General features: G+C 44.8%; 1 protein-coding gene across 1 annotated transcript in view; it reads right to left on the bottom strand.

Annotated features, from left to right (window-relative positions):
- Nucleotides 1-14,029, bottom strand: part of DDX60 (DExD/H-box helicase 60) — a 100,678-nt gene that overhangs the window by 26,766 nt on the left and 59,883 nt on the right. Inside the window, 2 exon segments of the mRNA XM_059721897.1 lie at nucleotides 7,477-7,635; nucleotides 8,929-9,056. Of these exon segments, the coding sequence (XP_059577880.1) occupies nucleotides 7,477-7,635; nucleotides 8,929-9,056 (287 nt within the window).

Raw genomic sequence — 14,029 nt, 5'->3', positions numbered from 1 at the left:
ATCTTCAAGTCCGACCCTCTGCCTGGGCAGGAGAGAAACTGGGCTCAAGTGACCCCAGCCAGGTAGGCATCAAGCCGCTTCTTAAAGACCCCCAGGGTAGGAGCCAGCACCACTTCCCTTGGAAGTTGGTTCCAGATCCTAGCCGCCCTAACTGTGAAGTAGTTCCTACGGATGTCTAATCTAAACCTACTCTCCAACAACTTGTGGCCGTTATTCCTTGTTATCCCAGGGCGCGCTAGGGGAAACAAGGTCTCCCCCAAACCCTTCTGGTCCCCCCTAGTGAGTTTATAGATGGTCACAAGGTCCCCCCTCAGCCTTCTCTTGTGAAAGCTGAACAGGTTCAGGTCCCGTAGCCTCTCATTGTAGGGTCTGCCCTGCTGTCCCCAGATCATGCAGGTGGCCCTCCTCTGGACCCTCTCAATGTTGTCCACATCCCTCTTGAAGTGGGGTGCCCAGAACTGGACACAGTACTCCAGCTGTGGCCTGACCAGTGTCGCATAGAGGGGGAGAATCACCTCCTTGGCCCTACTTGAGATGCACCTGTGGATGCATGATAGGGTCCGGTTAGCCCTGCCAACCGTGACCTCGCATTGTTGGCCCATGTTCATCTTGGAGTCAATGATGACTCCAAGATCCCTTTCTGCCTCCATTCTCTCAAGACGGGAGTTTCCCATCTTATAAGTGTGCTGCCGGTTACTACAAGTGCAGCACCCTGCACTTGTCCGTATTGAAACGCATCCTGTTTTTGTTAGCCCACCCTTGCAACCTATCCAGGTCTTGCTGCAGTCTTTCCCTCCCTACTAGCATGCTCACCTCACCCCAAATTTTGGTATCATCAGCAAATTTGACCAGGCTGCTTTTCACCCCGTCATCCAAATCACTGCTAAAGAAATTGAACAGTGCGGGCCCAAGGACCGAGCCCTGGGGGACTCCACTGCCCACTTCCCCCCAGGTCGAATATGACCTGTCCACCACCACCCTCTGAGTACGACCCTTCAGCCAATTAGCAATCCATCTGACTGTGTAGGCACTGATGCCACAGTCGCCTCTGGGCCCTCTCTCACTTATGCATTTCCTTTTTGAAATTTGGAACCCAAAACTGTACACGATATCCTAGATGAGGCCTACTTAGTGCCAAGTAAAGAAGCACTATCACCTCACATGTCTCACACCTAATGCTTCTATTGCTGCAGCTCAAAATCATTTGCCTTTTGTGCAGCGGTATCATACTGCAAACTCATGTTAAATGAGTCTGTAATCTAACAAGTCTGTGATCCTTCTCTATAGTGTTGCCATTAAGCTTGGTGTCATCCATTTTATAGTTATGTTTTTGATTATTCTTTCTAAGGTATAGCACCTTGCATTTGTCAGCACTGAACTTCATCCAGTTAGTTCCAGTCCAGCTTTCCAATCTGTCAAGATCCTTCTGAATTGCACTTCCGACCTCCAACATGTTTGTGATCCTTCCCGATTTAGTTTATCTGCAAATTTGCCCAAGAAGCTCTCCATTTCAGCATCCAAGTCATTAATAAACACATTGAACAGCATGGAGCCTAGGAGAGACCCCTGTCAGACTCCACTTGAAACCTCCTGCCATTCTGACATGGATCCATTTATAATTACCCTTTGCTTGTGTTTTTCAAACCAGTTGAGTCCACTGAAATCCACCTTTTTTTAAATTTAGCGATCTCATGTTTTCCCAGTTTCAGGATCATGAATTCTATTGTGATCAATTCCTTTCAAGTTTCCCATCACCTTCATATCCTCCATCAATTCTTCTCTATTGGTCAGGACAAGATCCAAGATAGATGTATCCTCAACATTTTGGAATGTTAAGTTGTCTCCCCACAAGTTAGGAACTTGTTTGACATTTAATGTTTGGCTCTAATGTTCTTCCAGAAAATGTCCAGAACACTGAAGTCTCCAATCAGTACCATCTCATACCTTTGGGATAATGTTGACATTTTTTTGAAGAGTACCTTATCCACTTCTTCCTGACTTGGTGGCCTATAACAAATCCCCACCAATCTCTGTATCAGTACTATATCTTTTACCTTTTACCTTCACCCAAATGCATTCTGATCTGCTACCTTCTTCCTTCTGAACCAGGGAACAAATGTATGTATTTTTGACATACAAAGCAAAGCCAATACCTTTTCTCCCAAGCCTGTGTAGGCCAATGTTATGTGTTGGTGCCAGGTCTGTTCTTTTTCAAGAGACCCAAGGCAAAGCTGCAGGAGTATAGCTAAAAGCAAAAGGCCTCAAAAAGCCTGTGTCTAAGTGACTGTAGCATATTCCTTTGCAGATGCAACAGCTGACTTAGTTAGCACAGCAGAGAAAGCCATTCATATGCGTAGTTGGGCACAATCAAGCAAAGCACAAGGCCTAAAAATAGGGTTCCCATATGTCCGGGTTTTCCCAGACATGTCCTCTTTCTGGGTCCTCCTATTTAGACCTGGGCAATTTTTTAAAATATCAGCAAATGTCCAGGATTTTGCTCTGCCCCCACTGTCCTGGCCCCAGTGATGAGCTGCTTGGGGCTGGGGGCAGCAGGGAAAGGTGATTGGAGGCCAGGGCATCATGTGCTCTGTGAGTGGTCCCAGCAGCTGCAGGCAGGTTAGTTTGTATGTGTGTACGCGTACATGTGTGCGTGACTGCCAGTTCTAGGGTTGCAGCAGGGCAGGGAGGTGGGGGAAGGGGATAGAGGGTTCTTCAGGGGCAGCAGAGAGCTGTATGGGCAGCAAAGCTGTGCAAGCCAGGGGGCTGTGGGTCGAGTGAAGGGCACTGCCAGGTGGCTGCAGACACCAGTGAGGGGCAGCAGCAGGGCTGGGACGGACAGAGGGCTGTGAGTCAAGAGTGAAGGGCACCAGCAAGGCTGGGGAAGGCAGGGAGCTGCAGGTCAGGAGGGGCACCAGCAGGGCTGGGGCAGCAGGATGCTGTCAGTTGGGAGCAAAGGGCAACAGCATGGTCTGTGGGGCAGGCTACTATGAGTTGGAAGTGAGAGACAGCAGCAGGGCTGGGGGGCGGGGGGCTGTGCCTTGGGAGTGAGGGGCAGGTGCAGAGTATGGGCATATCACTGTGTCCCCGACAATCACATACCTCCTTCCCCTTCCCCCCCACCCCCAAAGGTGTCCTCTTTTTTGAAACTAGAAATATGGTGACCCTACTAAAAAGAAACACCATAAGGAAGAACCATACATCAAATAATCCAAATACTCAATATGCTAGCTTCATCTTATAAAAATTAGAAATAGTAATTTCTGTAACCAAATGTATTGAATGTAATTTTGCTATAACAGATGTATTTTTGTTAAAATGTTTAGATAAATTGTAAATAGAGGTGCACCAATACATCGGTCCAATATCGGATCAGCACTGATATAAAGAAAATTGACTGTATTAGAAAAGCGGCCTGATGTGGCTGATAAATGGTCCATGCATGCACAAAAGGAGGAGTGCAGCACAACAGCATGGAGAGCTGTGTGCAGCTGGTCAGTTTGCTGTGGTGGAAGTGGAGGGGGAAGGGAAGGGGAGTGGGGGAGCAGATCAAGACCCCTGCGGTGAGGGAGGAAGTGGGGCTGGAGCTGGGGTGGGGGCAGGCACTACCCAACTGGGGTGGGGCAGGGTGCAGGGCACGGGATGGTGCCGCAGCTCATCTGGGGGGTGGAGAGGGGGTGCAGCTCCCATTGCTGTGCGCACCCCAGGAAGACACAGGAGGGCATGTGCCCCCCAGATCTGCACTGGGTGGGGTGGGTTACAGCTGCAGACTGGGGCCAGGGCTGCACCAGGCTCTTCCTGGCAGGGGCTGGGTGGACTGGGCTGTGCTCAGGGCCGGGTGGGGTGGGCAGCAGCACTGGGAGGGGGAGTTGGTGGGGGCTATGCTGAATTTTGGGGCGGCTGCAGCCCCCCCATGACCCCTCTCCCAGCACAGCCGCCACCCACCCCAGGTGCAGCCTGGCCCAGCCCCCACCAGAAAGAGCCTGGTGCAGCCTTGGCCCCAGCCTGCCCCATGCAGATCTGGGGGCACATGCCCCTATGCCTTCCCAGGGTGTGCACAGTGGCGGGAGCCACCCCTGCTCTCTGCGCCTCCTGGATGAGCTGTGGCTCCATTCTGTGCCCCTCCCCACCCCAGCTGGGCAGCACCTGCCCCAGGCCTTGCCCCAGCCTCACTCCATCCCTCACCACAGAGACCTCGATCTGCCCCCCACTCCCCCTCACTTCCCTTCCACCACAACAGACTTACCAGGCACACACTGCTCTTCAAGCTGCTAGGCTGCATATCAGAAATAGGATTGGTATCAGCCGATATGCCTCCTTAAGAATCGGCTATTGGTATAGCCCCAAAAATCTCTATCGGTGCACCCCTAGTTGTAAAACAAAGCAGCCTTTTCAAACCATAAGCTAAAGTGGAGAGGTAACATACCAGTGTTAACAGTATTCCACAACAGAAAGGAAAAGGACATAACATTGGCGATGCATAGCGGGTGAACATGGCCCTGAGCACAGCCCTGAGATCAGCCATGCACCTCCTAGAAGCGCTAGCCATGAAACTGGAAGTGCCCAGCTGGAGAAACTGGATCCCTCCCCTCACCCCCCAGGCAGTGATTGGACCCTGGGAAATACTTCCCCTCTGTCAGTGATCTGGTGCACCCCCAGACTCAGGAGGCACCATGGGACATAAGGAATCCTCCTGCTCTTCCAAGGACGTAAATCGCAACTAACTGACACCTTCCAGGTCCACAAAAAATCTACTTAAATCCAGTTCTAAAAAGTTAAAGTGAAACAAAGAAATATAAATAAAACCAATCAGGAATTAGGTATTAGAACACTGAAATCATACTTACCAGCCATCCATAATACTGGACATCAGCTAGGGTGAGGATGATTTGGTGGGTATTGCTACACAATACCCACCAAATCACTTTACAAACCCCTGCTGACAGAGATTGAAAGCCTGGCCAGCTTCACTTCACAGCAGTTAAGACCAGTCCCATAAGATTAAGATTTTTGCTTTACTAATAATCTTGCTTTGTCAATTAAAATATAAACTTCACATTGGTTAAAAGAGTTTGAGTTTTTTTACCTGTCCACCCCATTTAAAGTTTGCTAGCACCTGCCCTTCCAAAAGAAAAATGTATGCCCTTGCACATCCTGCTGTCTAGACAGAGACCCTGCACTTTCTGCTGAGTCCTCTGGGTATTACCTGCTAATATTCTCACCTCTGCCTTTTCCTCAGGTGTTCCACCACAGAGTGCCTGAAAGTGGTTTCTGACTTCAATCTGTTCTTCAGTTCTAGGGACTTTCCTTCTAGGGCATTTACACATGTGCTCCAGGATGGAGCGGGGGTGCTTTAATTAAAGTGGCTCTGAGAGCCACTCTAATTAAAGTGCCTGCAGCATCACATGTATTCAGTGTCCCATGCTTCAAAATGGCAACAAGGATGCTTTAACTGAAGCTTGTTTGATAAGCTTTAGTTAAAGTGCCCCCACTGCCATTTTGGAACGTGGGGACACTGAATACATGTAAACCAGAGGCTGTTGAAATGCGTTAATTAGCACTCTCCAGCAGATTTGCAGGAAACTCAATTAATCGAGTCTGCTCTGACTTGCTAATTAGCAAGCTTCCGGGCAGAGATCCATCACATATATAGGTGCCCCTAGTGGTTACACACTGCAACTTCCCTTTTTTCCCTTTAGCCTCTCCAGTACTAGCCTCTCATGACTCCTAACCAGAAAGTCTTCGTTTTCCTTGATACCAATGGTGAATAAATCCTCTTAGGATTCTTAGGGCAAAACATCATTCTTCCACTACCATGTCATAGTAGGTGTTATTCTTGATAGAATATTGTATCTGAGGAATACATCAGATCCTGAAATTTTTGTACTGCTGAATATACACTAGGGAGAGGTATACAACGATGGCAGCTTGATATCTTTGGAAGTCTTACCAGTCGTTTATCTACATCTTTAGTTATATAAATACATTTAAAAATCTAGCCATTCGTTTCACAAGAATAATCAAGTTCAAGATAGAAAAGATGGCAAAGGACAAACTATTTTCAAATATAGGTATATTTGGAGCAAAGAAGAAAATCTTTGAAACAGCATCACATCAGTGAAGATGGCCTAGCAGCATTACAGAAGCCACCCCTGACTGTCATATGGCTACAGCACTGCATGCTGCAGTCCTACCCGATCTGGTGAACTAGCCTAACACTCTAGCCCATAAAAGGCTTCTTGCCACATCCAGTCTTTCAGATCCTTCTTCCCAGGCACCATTTTATTCATTCAAATCAAATTTCACAGTTGACATAGGCTGAAAAGACTAACTATATTTTGCTCTCCCTACTCCAGAACCTGCCATTCTAACCAACCAACTTCCCTCCTATATCATACTGCATCTCCCCAGTAATACAACCTTTCTCTCTCCATTTTAGCACCTGACACATAGGACAGCTGAACTAGGAGGGACTGAGAGGATTTGCCATATTTTTTTCGCCTTTTCCACCATTTGTGGCATTTATATGACCCATTACATTCCAGCAGAATCTCTGTGCTACTGTTTTCAAGAAAGTATTTGAAAAGTAGCCTTATCTGCTATAATGCTTGTAACTAAAAGAATCCCCCTGTGGTTATCCAAAGCTTTTATAGCCTCTTTATACTAGTAGAGTCATTTTATATGGTGTAAAGGGGCCAGACCAAGGATGAGGATCTCATATTTGGAGTGTACAATTTTTGTGATCAGACATTATGTAATGAAATGTATATAATAACATAACACAGCATTTTCCATTATCTGAATTTAAAACGTTTGGAGTTGATTTAGAGGACTCAAACAAGAATTATTTGGACATGCCTGGGTTTCTTATCATGCAAATTACCCAGCACTACTTACTGTCTAGTGGTTAAAGAGTGACAAATAGTCTGGTTAGCATTAGTACTTCAAGGATATAAACAATAAGGTTTTATATACTAGGTAGAGAGTTTTCCAAAGGAAACAGTGGAAGCCATCACAGCTTGGGGTATGCTATAAATCTAATAGATAGATAAATTAAGCGGAGTAATGCCATTGAGAACAAAACATACAGAACAACCCCACATTTGAAGAGCACTAGACAGCCTCAGTTCTTCATTTTTTTACACATGAAATTAAAATGTTACTCTTAGTAGCATTGGTCTTATCTTTGTTTACATATTATATTTTTAAAGTTTTCAATGTCTTTTAATTAAGTGCGCAAAATAGTCTGTGGATTCATCCATGCAATAATGTGTCCTATCACTGTTATTATCATTTTACCTTAACCATCATACTTGTCTTTTTGCTACATCTATTGGTTATACCTGCCCTTAAAATTATGAATTCTGAGGCAGAAACTCATGCACATGCTCTGTGTAAATAGCATCTTAGTACAATCATGCCTGGATCTTAACTGGAGCATCTGAATACTAACAAGTAACATATGTTAATAATACTTACATAGATGGGCAAGTCTCCAAGATTTTATCCATTTTTCTCAGTTTAGTTCTTAAATTTCCTATTTCTCTCTCAATATTTGGATCTTTCTTCCTCCTTTCTTTGCTTATCAAATATCTTTTTATTTGGATGGCCAGGTCTTCTACTGAATGAGAGTTAAACCTTAAAATAAATAAGTTGTAGTAAATATCTATTAAGATTAGTGAACTCTGATAAAGATATTTATTAGATATAAGATACTCATGTTTACTTTTACAAGTTCAACTTTTGAATATACAGGCAGTTTCAAGTTATAAATGTTGTAAGTGTGAACATTGTAAATTGACACCCTGCTTCAACTTTACAATGCCAGTTTCAACTTACAACACTTGATCTGACGCAATGCTATGCCAGCAAACAAGTTTGCTGTGTCACTCATCTCCCTGGAGAACATCTGTCCAAACTTCCTTGGACGCTTTCTTTAAGAAAACAGACAACACTCCAGAAAAACCTGCAGCCAAGACTCCTGAGAAGACTCCAGCTTCAAAAAGTCCAACCAAGAGCCCTTCAAAAAGTCCAGCAAAGTCACCTCAAAGAAGTCTTTCCAAATCAACATGATTGCTATTTACAATATAAATATATTAATGTAGCTATATTACTCATCTATAATTCATCAAGTACAAAATTCTGGGGTATTTTTGGTGAAAATAGGGTATAAGGCCTTGGTTCAGGAACCAATCCCCCATTTATAACATTGTTTTTTATGAGAAAATTGGTTCCGAGTTACTACGTTTTGACTTAAGATGTGATTTTCAGGAACCAATTGTGCCGTAAGTCCAAGGAGTGCCTGTAATTGTAATCTGTTGGTTCATTTTACTCTTTAGAAGTACATCCCTATTACACAAAACACTTAGGCCTATACTTAACTATAAGTATATGAACAGTAAGCAGTACTGGAAGTGAGAATACTTATATGATTAAGGTTTATCATCTGCTTAATGCTTTGCTGAATTAGACCATATATTTTAGCAAAAAAATGAGTAGGCAAGTAGTTTTCAATTTATGTACAGATGCAAGTGACAGCATAAGATAAAATCAGCTGAGAATTAGAACTCATATTTCAGTTTGGTTCACTTTGTTAATTTTAACCTTTCTTTTAATCTTTGTGATTCTTGCATGAAGAACTCTGACTTTTCAGACACAGTAACAAAATGGTTCCAATTTACTTCAATTAGACTTTTTAACATCTTATAGGAGTGAAGGAAGGAAGGGACTGCTGAAGATGCCTCACAAGGTGAGCATTTACTTTAAATGTTTTAAACAATAAATATTCATACCTAACATAGGTGACTAATGAAACTCTTATAAATAAATGACACTACTTTTTGCTGAGTCATATCCATACTTATCGCCAGTACCTATCATTTCAACTTTAACAAAAATATATATTAGAACATATTGAATCTACATACTTACATAAAAAATATGGCAGGCAGTTTATCCATGTCTTGTAATTTTTCAACAAAATGACCAAATTTGATCTGCTTTTTATTTTCTGGACCATCAGTGGGGTGAGGTTTAAGGCACTCCAGAAGCTGATTCACCTGGCCACATACGAAGATGGTTAGCTATATTAATTAGGCAGAAGGTAGGACACAGTGGCACCTTAGGACAGTTTTACACCTATTCCGGGGGTGGGGAGGGCAGCGTTTTAATTAGAGCGGCTCTGCCAGTCTGTCTAATTAAAGTGCTGCAGCATCTCATATATCAGCATCCTCATGCTTAAAAATGGCAGCAGGGATGCTTTAACTAAAGCTCATTTTATAAGGTTTTGTTCAAGCACCCCTGCCACCATTTTTAAGTGTGGGGGTGCTGATACATGAGACACCGGAGGTTGCTGGAGCACAGCAACTGCAGCGGTTAATCAAGTCTGCTCAGACACACTGGAATTCCAATGCATTGGAGCAGCCTCACTGCTCATGTATAGGCACCCTGAGACTCTAACTAGTTCGGAGGCATGAGCTTTTGTAGACAACATGCTACTTCATCAAATTCCTAGCATCTAATGAGTTAGGTTGTTACCTATAAAAACTCATGCCCTTCTGAACTAAGTCTCTAAGGTTGCTGCCAGACTTTTAAAAAAAACAAAAACAAAAACAAACTGCCTTACCAGAAGAACTAACGTGTTGGTTTGACCCAACTCTTCAGTGTCTATAAAGACTGGGCACTTCAGTAGGGTTTTTTGCCATTTTTAGCTAAAGTCAATTCAATCAGATATTACATAAGAGCACCAAAAAAGCCCCACTAAAGCATCCAATCTATACAGATGCTGGGCAAGCCCATTCCAGCTAACATGCTGCCTCTTCTGGGCGTGCATGGGAGCATGCCATGTTTAAAGTACAGTGCTGTTTTGTTTTGTTTTTTAAGTCTGTAAGCAGCCTAAAATGACACCCTTTCCTACCTTCTTCCTGGCCAAAGTATTGTTATTGCTCAGATTTACAGTTTAAATGTTTTGGAGCAGGCTATACACTTTCATATCTAAGGCAACTCTCCATTCTAATACCTTAATTCTGAGAAAAAATGCTTGGTAATAGAATCTGTATAAATTTGGGATTTCTAAGTCTGGCTCAGCACTGAAAAAACAATTCATTTCACCTCTCATTTTCTCCATCCATAAAAAAGGATGATACCTACCACATCCAACAAAGGGCTGATTTTGGAACCCTTACTCAATATAATCTCATTGCCATAAATGGGACCTTGAGGAGGTAGCTAGGAACAAAATCTGGTATACTATATCCACAAGCTCTGGACATTGGAAGTGAAATAGGTTTTATTTATACTCAAATTCAGAAACTGGATTAGCTAACAACAAGATGGCATAAAGCAATGGTCTCTAGCAGGTTAGTATTAAAGGAATGAAAATACAAAATCTAAGAACAGTTAAAGAAAAATCAAAACTTGCAATAACAACAACTCGAGTGAATCCAAATAAGGACTGCATCCCATCCAAATCTAACATGGGACACAGGCAGACATTAGATCCCTAAATGCAGAAAACCACTCTGTGGGTACATCTACATATGCACTTAAGTGCGCAATAGACTAATTTGCCACAGTGTAAAGCATCAGTCTACATGTGCAACACTATTAGACCACAGTAAACTAATTTTCACTGCCATAAGATAGTACTGTCAAAGACAAAATAGCAAAAATAATTGCACATGTAAATGCTGACCTGGGAGTACATTGTGCCCAGTCAGCCCAGGTGGCAGAAGGCTCCACAAGCCAGGGCACTCATGGTCCAGTCAGCCCCTCCAGCCAGCCTGGGGCTGACCCCCCAAGGTCCCCTGACAGCCCAGGGCTGCTCCACCCTGGCACAAACTGCTACAGTCCCAGGTGTAGCATCTGCCTTGGACGACAGCAGTTTGAACAAAAATGGTGAGGGAGCTGGGGCACATGACTTCTGAGGAGAAGCTGAGGGAACTGGGCTAAATTTAGTCTGCAGAAGAGAAGACTGAGAGGGGATTTAATAGTAGCCTTCAACTAACTGAAGGGGTGTTCAAAAATGGATAGTTAGACTGTTCTCAGTGGTGGCAGATGACAAAACAAGGAACAGTGATCTCAAGTTGCATCAAGGGAAGTTTAGGTTAGATATTAGGAAGAATTTTCTCACTAGGAAGGTAGTAAAGCACTGGAACAGGTTAACCAGAGAGGTTGTAGACTCCATCCTTGGAGGTTTTTAAGACCCGGCTAGACAAAACCTTGGCTGGGATGACCTAGTTGGAGGTGGTCCTGCTTTGAGCAAGGGGTTGGACTACATGACTTCCTCAGGTCCCTTCCAATCCTTATTTTCTTTATTCTATGATACAAGACACCATTCTAGCTATTAAGGTGCCATGATAAACTCCAGGTCAAACTGCACCGGAGTTTATCACATTTCCTGAATAGCACACATAGATGCACCTAGTGACTGCCTAAACCTGGAGCTGCCTAAATTTATTGGTGCCTCCCTGTTTGACCTGTAAGTTCTCCAGGTGCCTTCAGTTCTGCTTCTGTACATGCCCCAAACTGTCCCAGCCAAAGTTCAATCAGGATCCAGGAACCCAGCACTCCTCTGCCTGAGTCCTCTGAAGGACCCAGTTCAGGGGGTAACTCAGAGCAGACCTAAACCACACATGCAGAATCAAGGCCCTCAGAAAAAGCATTTGTTTCCAATTTCTTCTTGGAACAAAGCTAGAAAAAGTAGTGGTACTCACCTTTTATACAAAATCTTAGCGCTCTGAAATCTTAGCAGTCTGAAACATGTCAACAGATAAAGTGACCCCCCGCCAGATTATTGTACCAAAAAAGGTTAAGTGACACAACCATCTGGAACTGGTGATGCGGTGGCGGAGTGTGTCCGCAGTCTGACCCACCATGCGAGCGGCACGTGATCACAATGTTAGGTAGGGTGTGATCACCGGTGGTCTAGCCAACCAAAGACCACCTAATGGACGTGGCTGGCCAGCATGTCCATGTGTTCCAGAACTTACCATCAGGGGAGCTTTCTGATTGGCTAAAAATTTTATATAGGGGACCGCACACCTTGGTGCAGGGTCCCTGGGCTCTGACTCTCGAGACAGACTGATCACCTGTCTTGGGGCCTGGTCAGACCCCTAGGTCACCAGCAGAAGCTGCTCTGGTTGCTCCAAGCGCCATAGCTTACTGCCTCGCAAATCCGGAACGTCCTGTACCTTGTCCTAGCCAGACATTGTACTTGTATCGTACTTAGACTGCAGTCTTCACCCGTCACCCGTCACTTGTCCGTCATCTGTATTCCCTTGCTGTTGTATATAGTTTATCATCTGTATCGTTCTCCAAGTCATATCACCCACCAAGTTATTTCGACCTACCGTTCAACTGTTGTGTAAGTAAACATCAAGCTTTATTTCACCCCCTCATTGCCTCCGGTGTTTATCTTCCTCTCACACCTGGCATCCCCGAGCGTGTCTGGGTTGGTGTCACCACCCGGTGCCCCACTCAGGACACAACTGCAGCCGTTTTCCCACATACCTTATGGGGAACGCGCCCACATGGCCACAAGGATGGGATCGCCAAAGCGGAGAGAGGAAAATAGCACCCAGAAATCAGGGTCCCCAGGAAATGGGGAGGGCAAAGTCGATCATATCACTTTAAACTGCCCTTGGAGGGACCATCAATGGCCTCCTGTAGAAAATATGGCCGATCTATGGACTCATGCCCTATATCACTGGGCCGAAGCGGGGAAGCTAAGCGGATGCTTCTCCGTCCGCACTGCTGAAAGAAACCAAGAGGGGAAGGAGTGGGCTGTCAAAGGCCTTACTCTGGCCGCATTCGGCTATCTGCTATCGAGCCCGGCGATACTGTACCGACCATATGATAAGGCCCAAGAAGTGACGCCTTTTATATCCTCAAAGCAAATCACTGATGGTAAAAATAAAGACTCACGAAGAGAATATAGTCAGTGCATCAAGTACATAAAAGAGAGTAGTGGCCATGACACACCACCCGATCAATTTCTTTGCCCAGCTCTCCGGGAGGGGAGCAGAGACAGCCAAATCCTGTCAGATTTCAGGGAATGACTGGAGATAGGTGGATGGGAAGCCTCTAGGTGGAGATGCGGGGCAAAGAGATGGAACAAAGGAGAAGTAATTAATATCATGTTTCACACAATAACTGAGCTTTTAAGACATGCAGTAAATCAAGCCGGTGACATTGAGACCATGGCCCAGGAAGCCACTGAAAAAAATGCAACACTGGCCACACTGAGATCCCAAGGTGGCGCCGATGATGAGGGAAAGAGTGCGACCATTGAGAAAAGGGCACCAAAAATCCTAACAGGCACAGTGAGTAGAGAAGACGTGGGCCACATGATGGGAGGGGCGAGTAATATAACCCTAGTGGGGGAGGAGAACAAGAACCCACTAGCAACCCCTAACGCTTTAGCAGAGAGCGCAGCAGGAGACTCTCTAGCGCCCCCTGCCACGTCGGTAGGAAGTGTAAAAAATAACTCTCTAGTGCCATCTAGCTCACCACCGCCGTACAGTGTACCACCAACATACCCTAGCCTCCCAGAAGAGACCAAAATAGCAAGTGCCCCAACTCTCCATGCGAACCCTGTAACCAAAATGAAAACTACAGTAGAAGGTGAGCTGACTCGTACTGTCACGGTATACTGAACCCGAACAAGGGGAGAAATGCAAGAATTAATAAGAGAAACAAAAATTAATTCTGAAGAGACCCTAGTAATGTGGGTAGGCCGCCTAATTTTATTAAATGGGGGCGAGTTATTAGATATGGATGAGAGTGCTACATTAATGCGCCACCTGATATGGAGTGGGGGGACATGTACCGACCAGACTCATATTACCTATAACCAAGTCTGGCCAATCCCAGTAAGAGCAGCGGTGGTCTCCACTCTAACAAATCAAATCTATAAGTGGCACAAAAATCCACCCAGTAACCCGACATCAGAACAGCTCTTATATGCTATAGCCGGCATGAGTTATCTTATCTGGGATGCTGAAGCCTATCCAGTGACGCTAACTGAAGAGCA

This window comes from Alligator mississippiensis, chromosome 2 (assembly GCF_030867095.1).
Source record: "Alligator mississippiensis isolate rAllMis1 chromosome 2, rAllMis1, whole genome shotgun sequence".
Taxonomy (NCBI): domain Eukaryota; kingdom Metazoa; phylum Chordata; order Crocodylia; family Alligatoridae; genus Alligator; species Alligator mississippiensis.
This window is presented reverse-complemented; position numbering and strand designations above follow the sequence as displayed.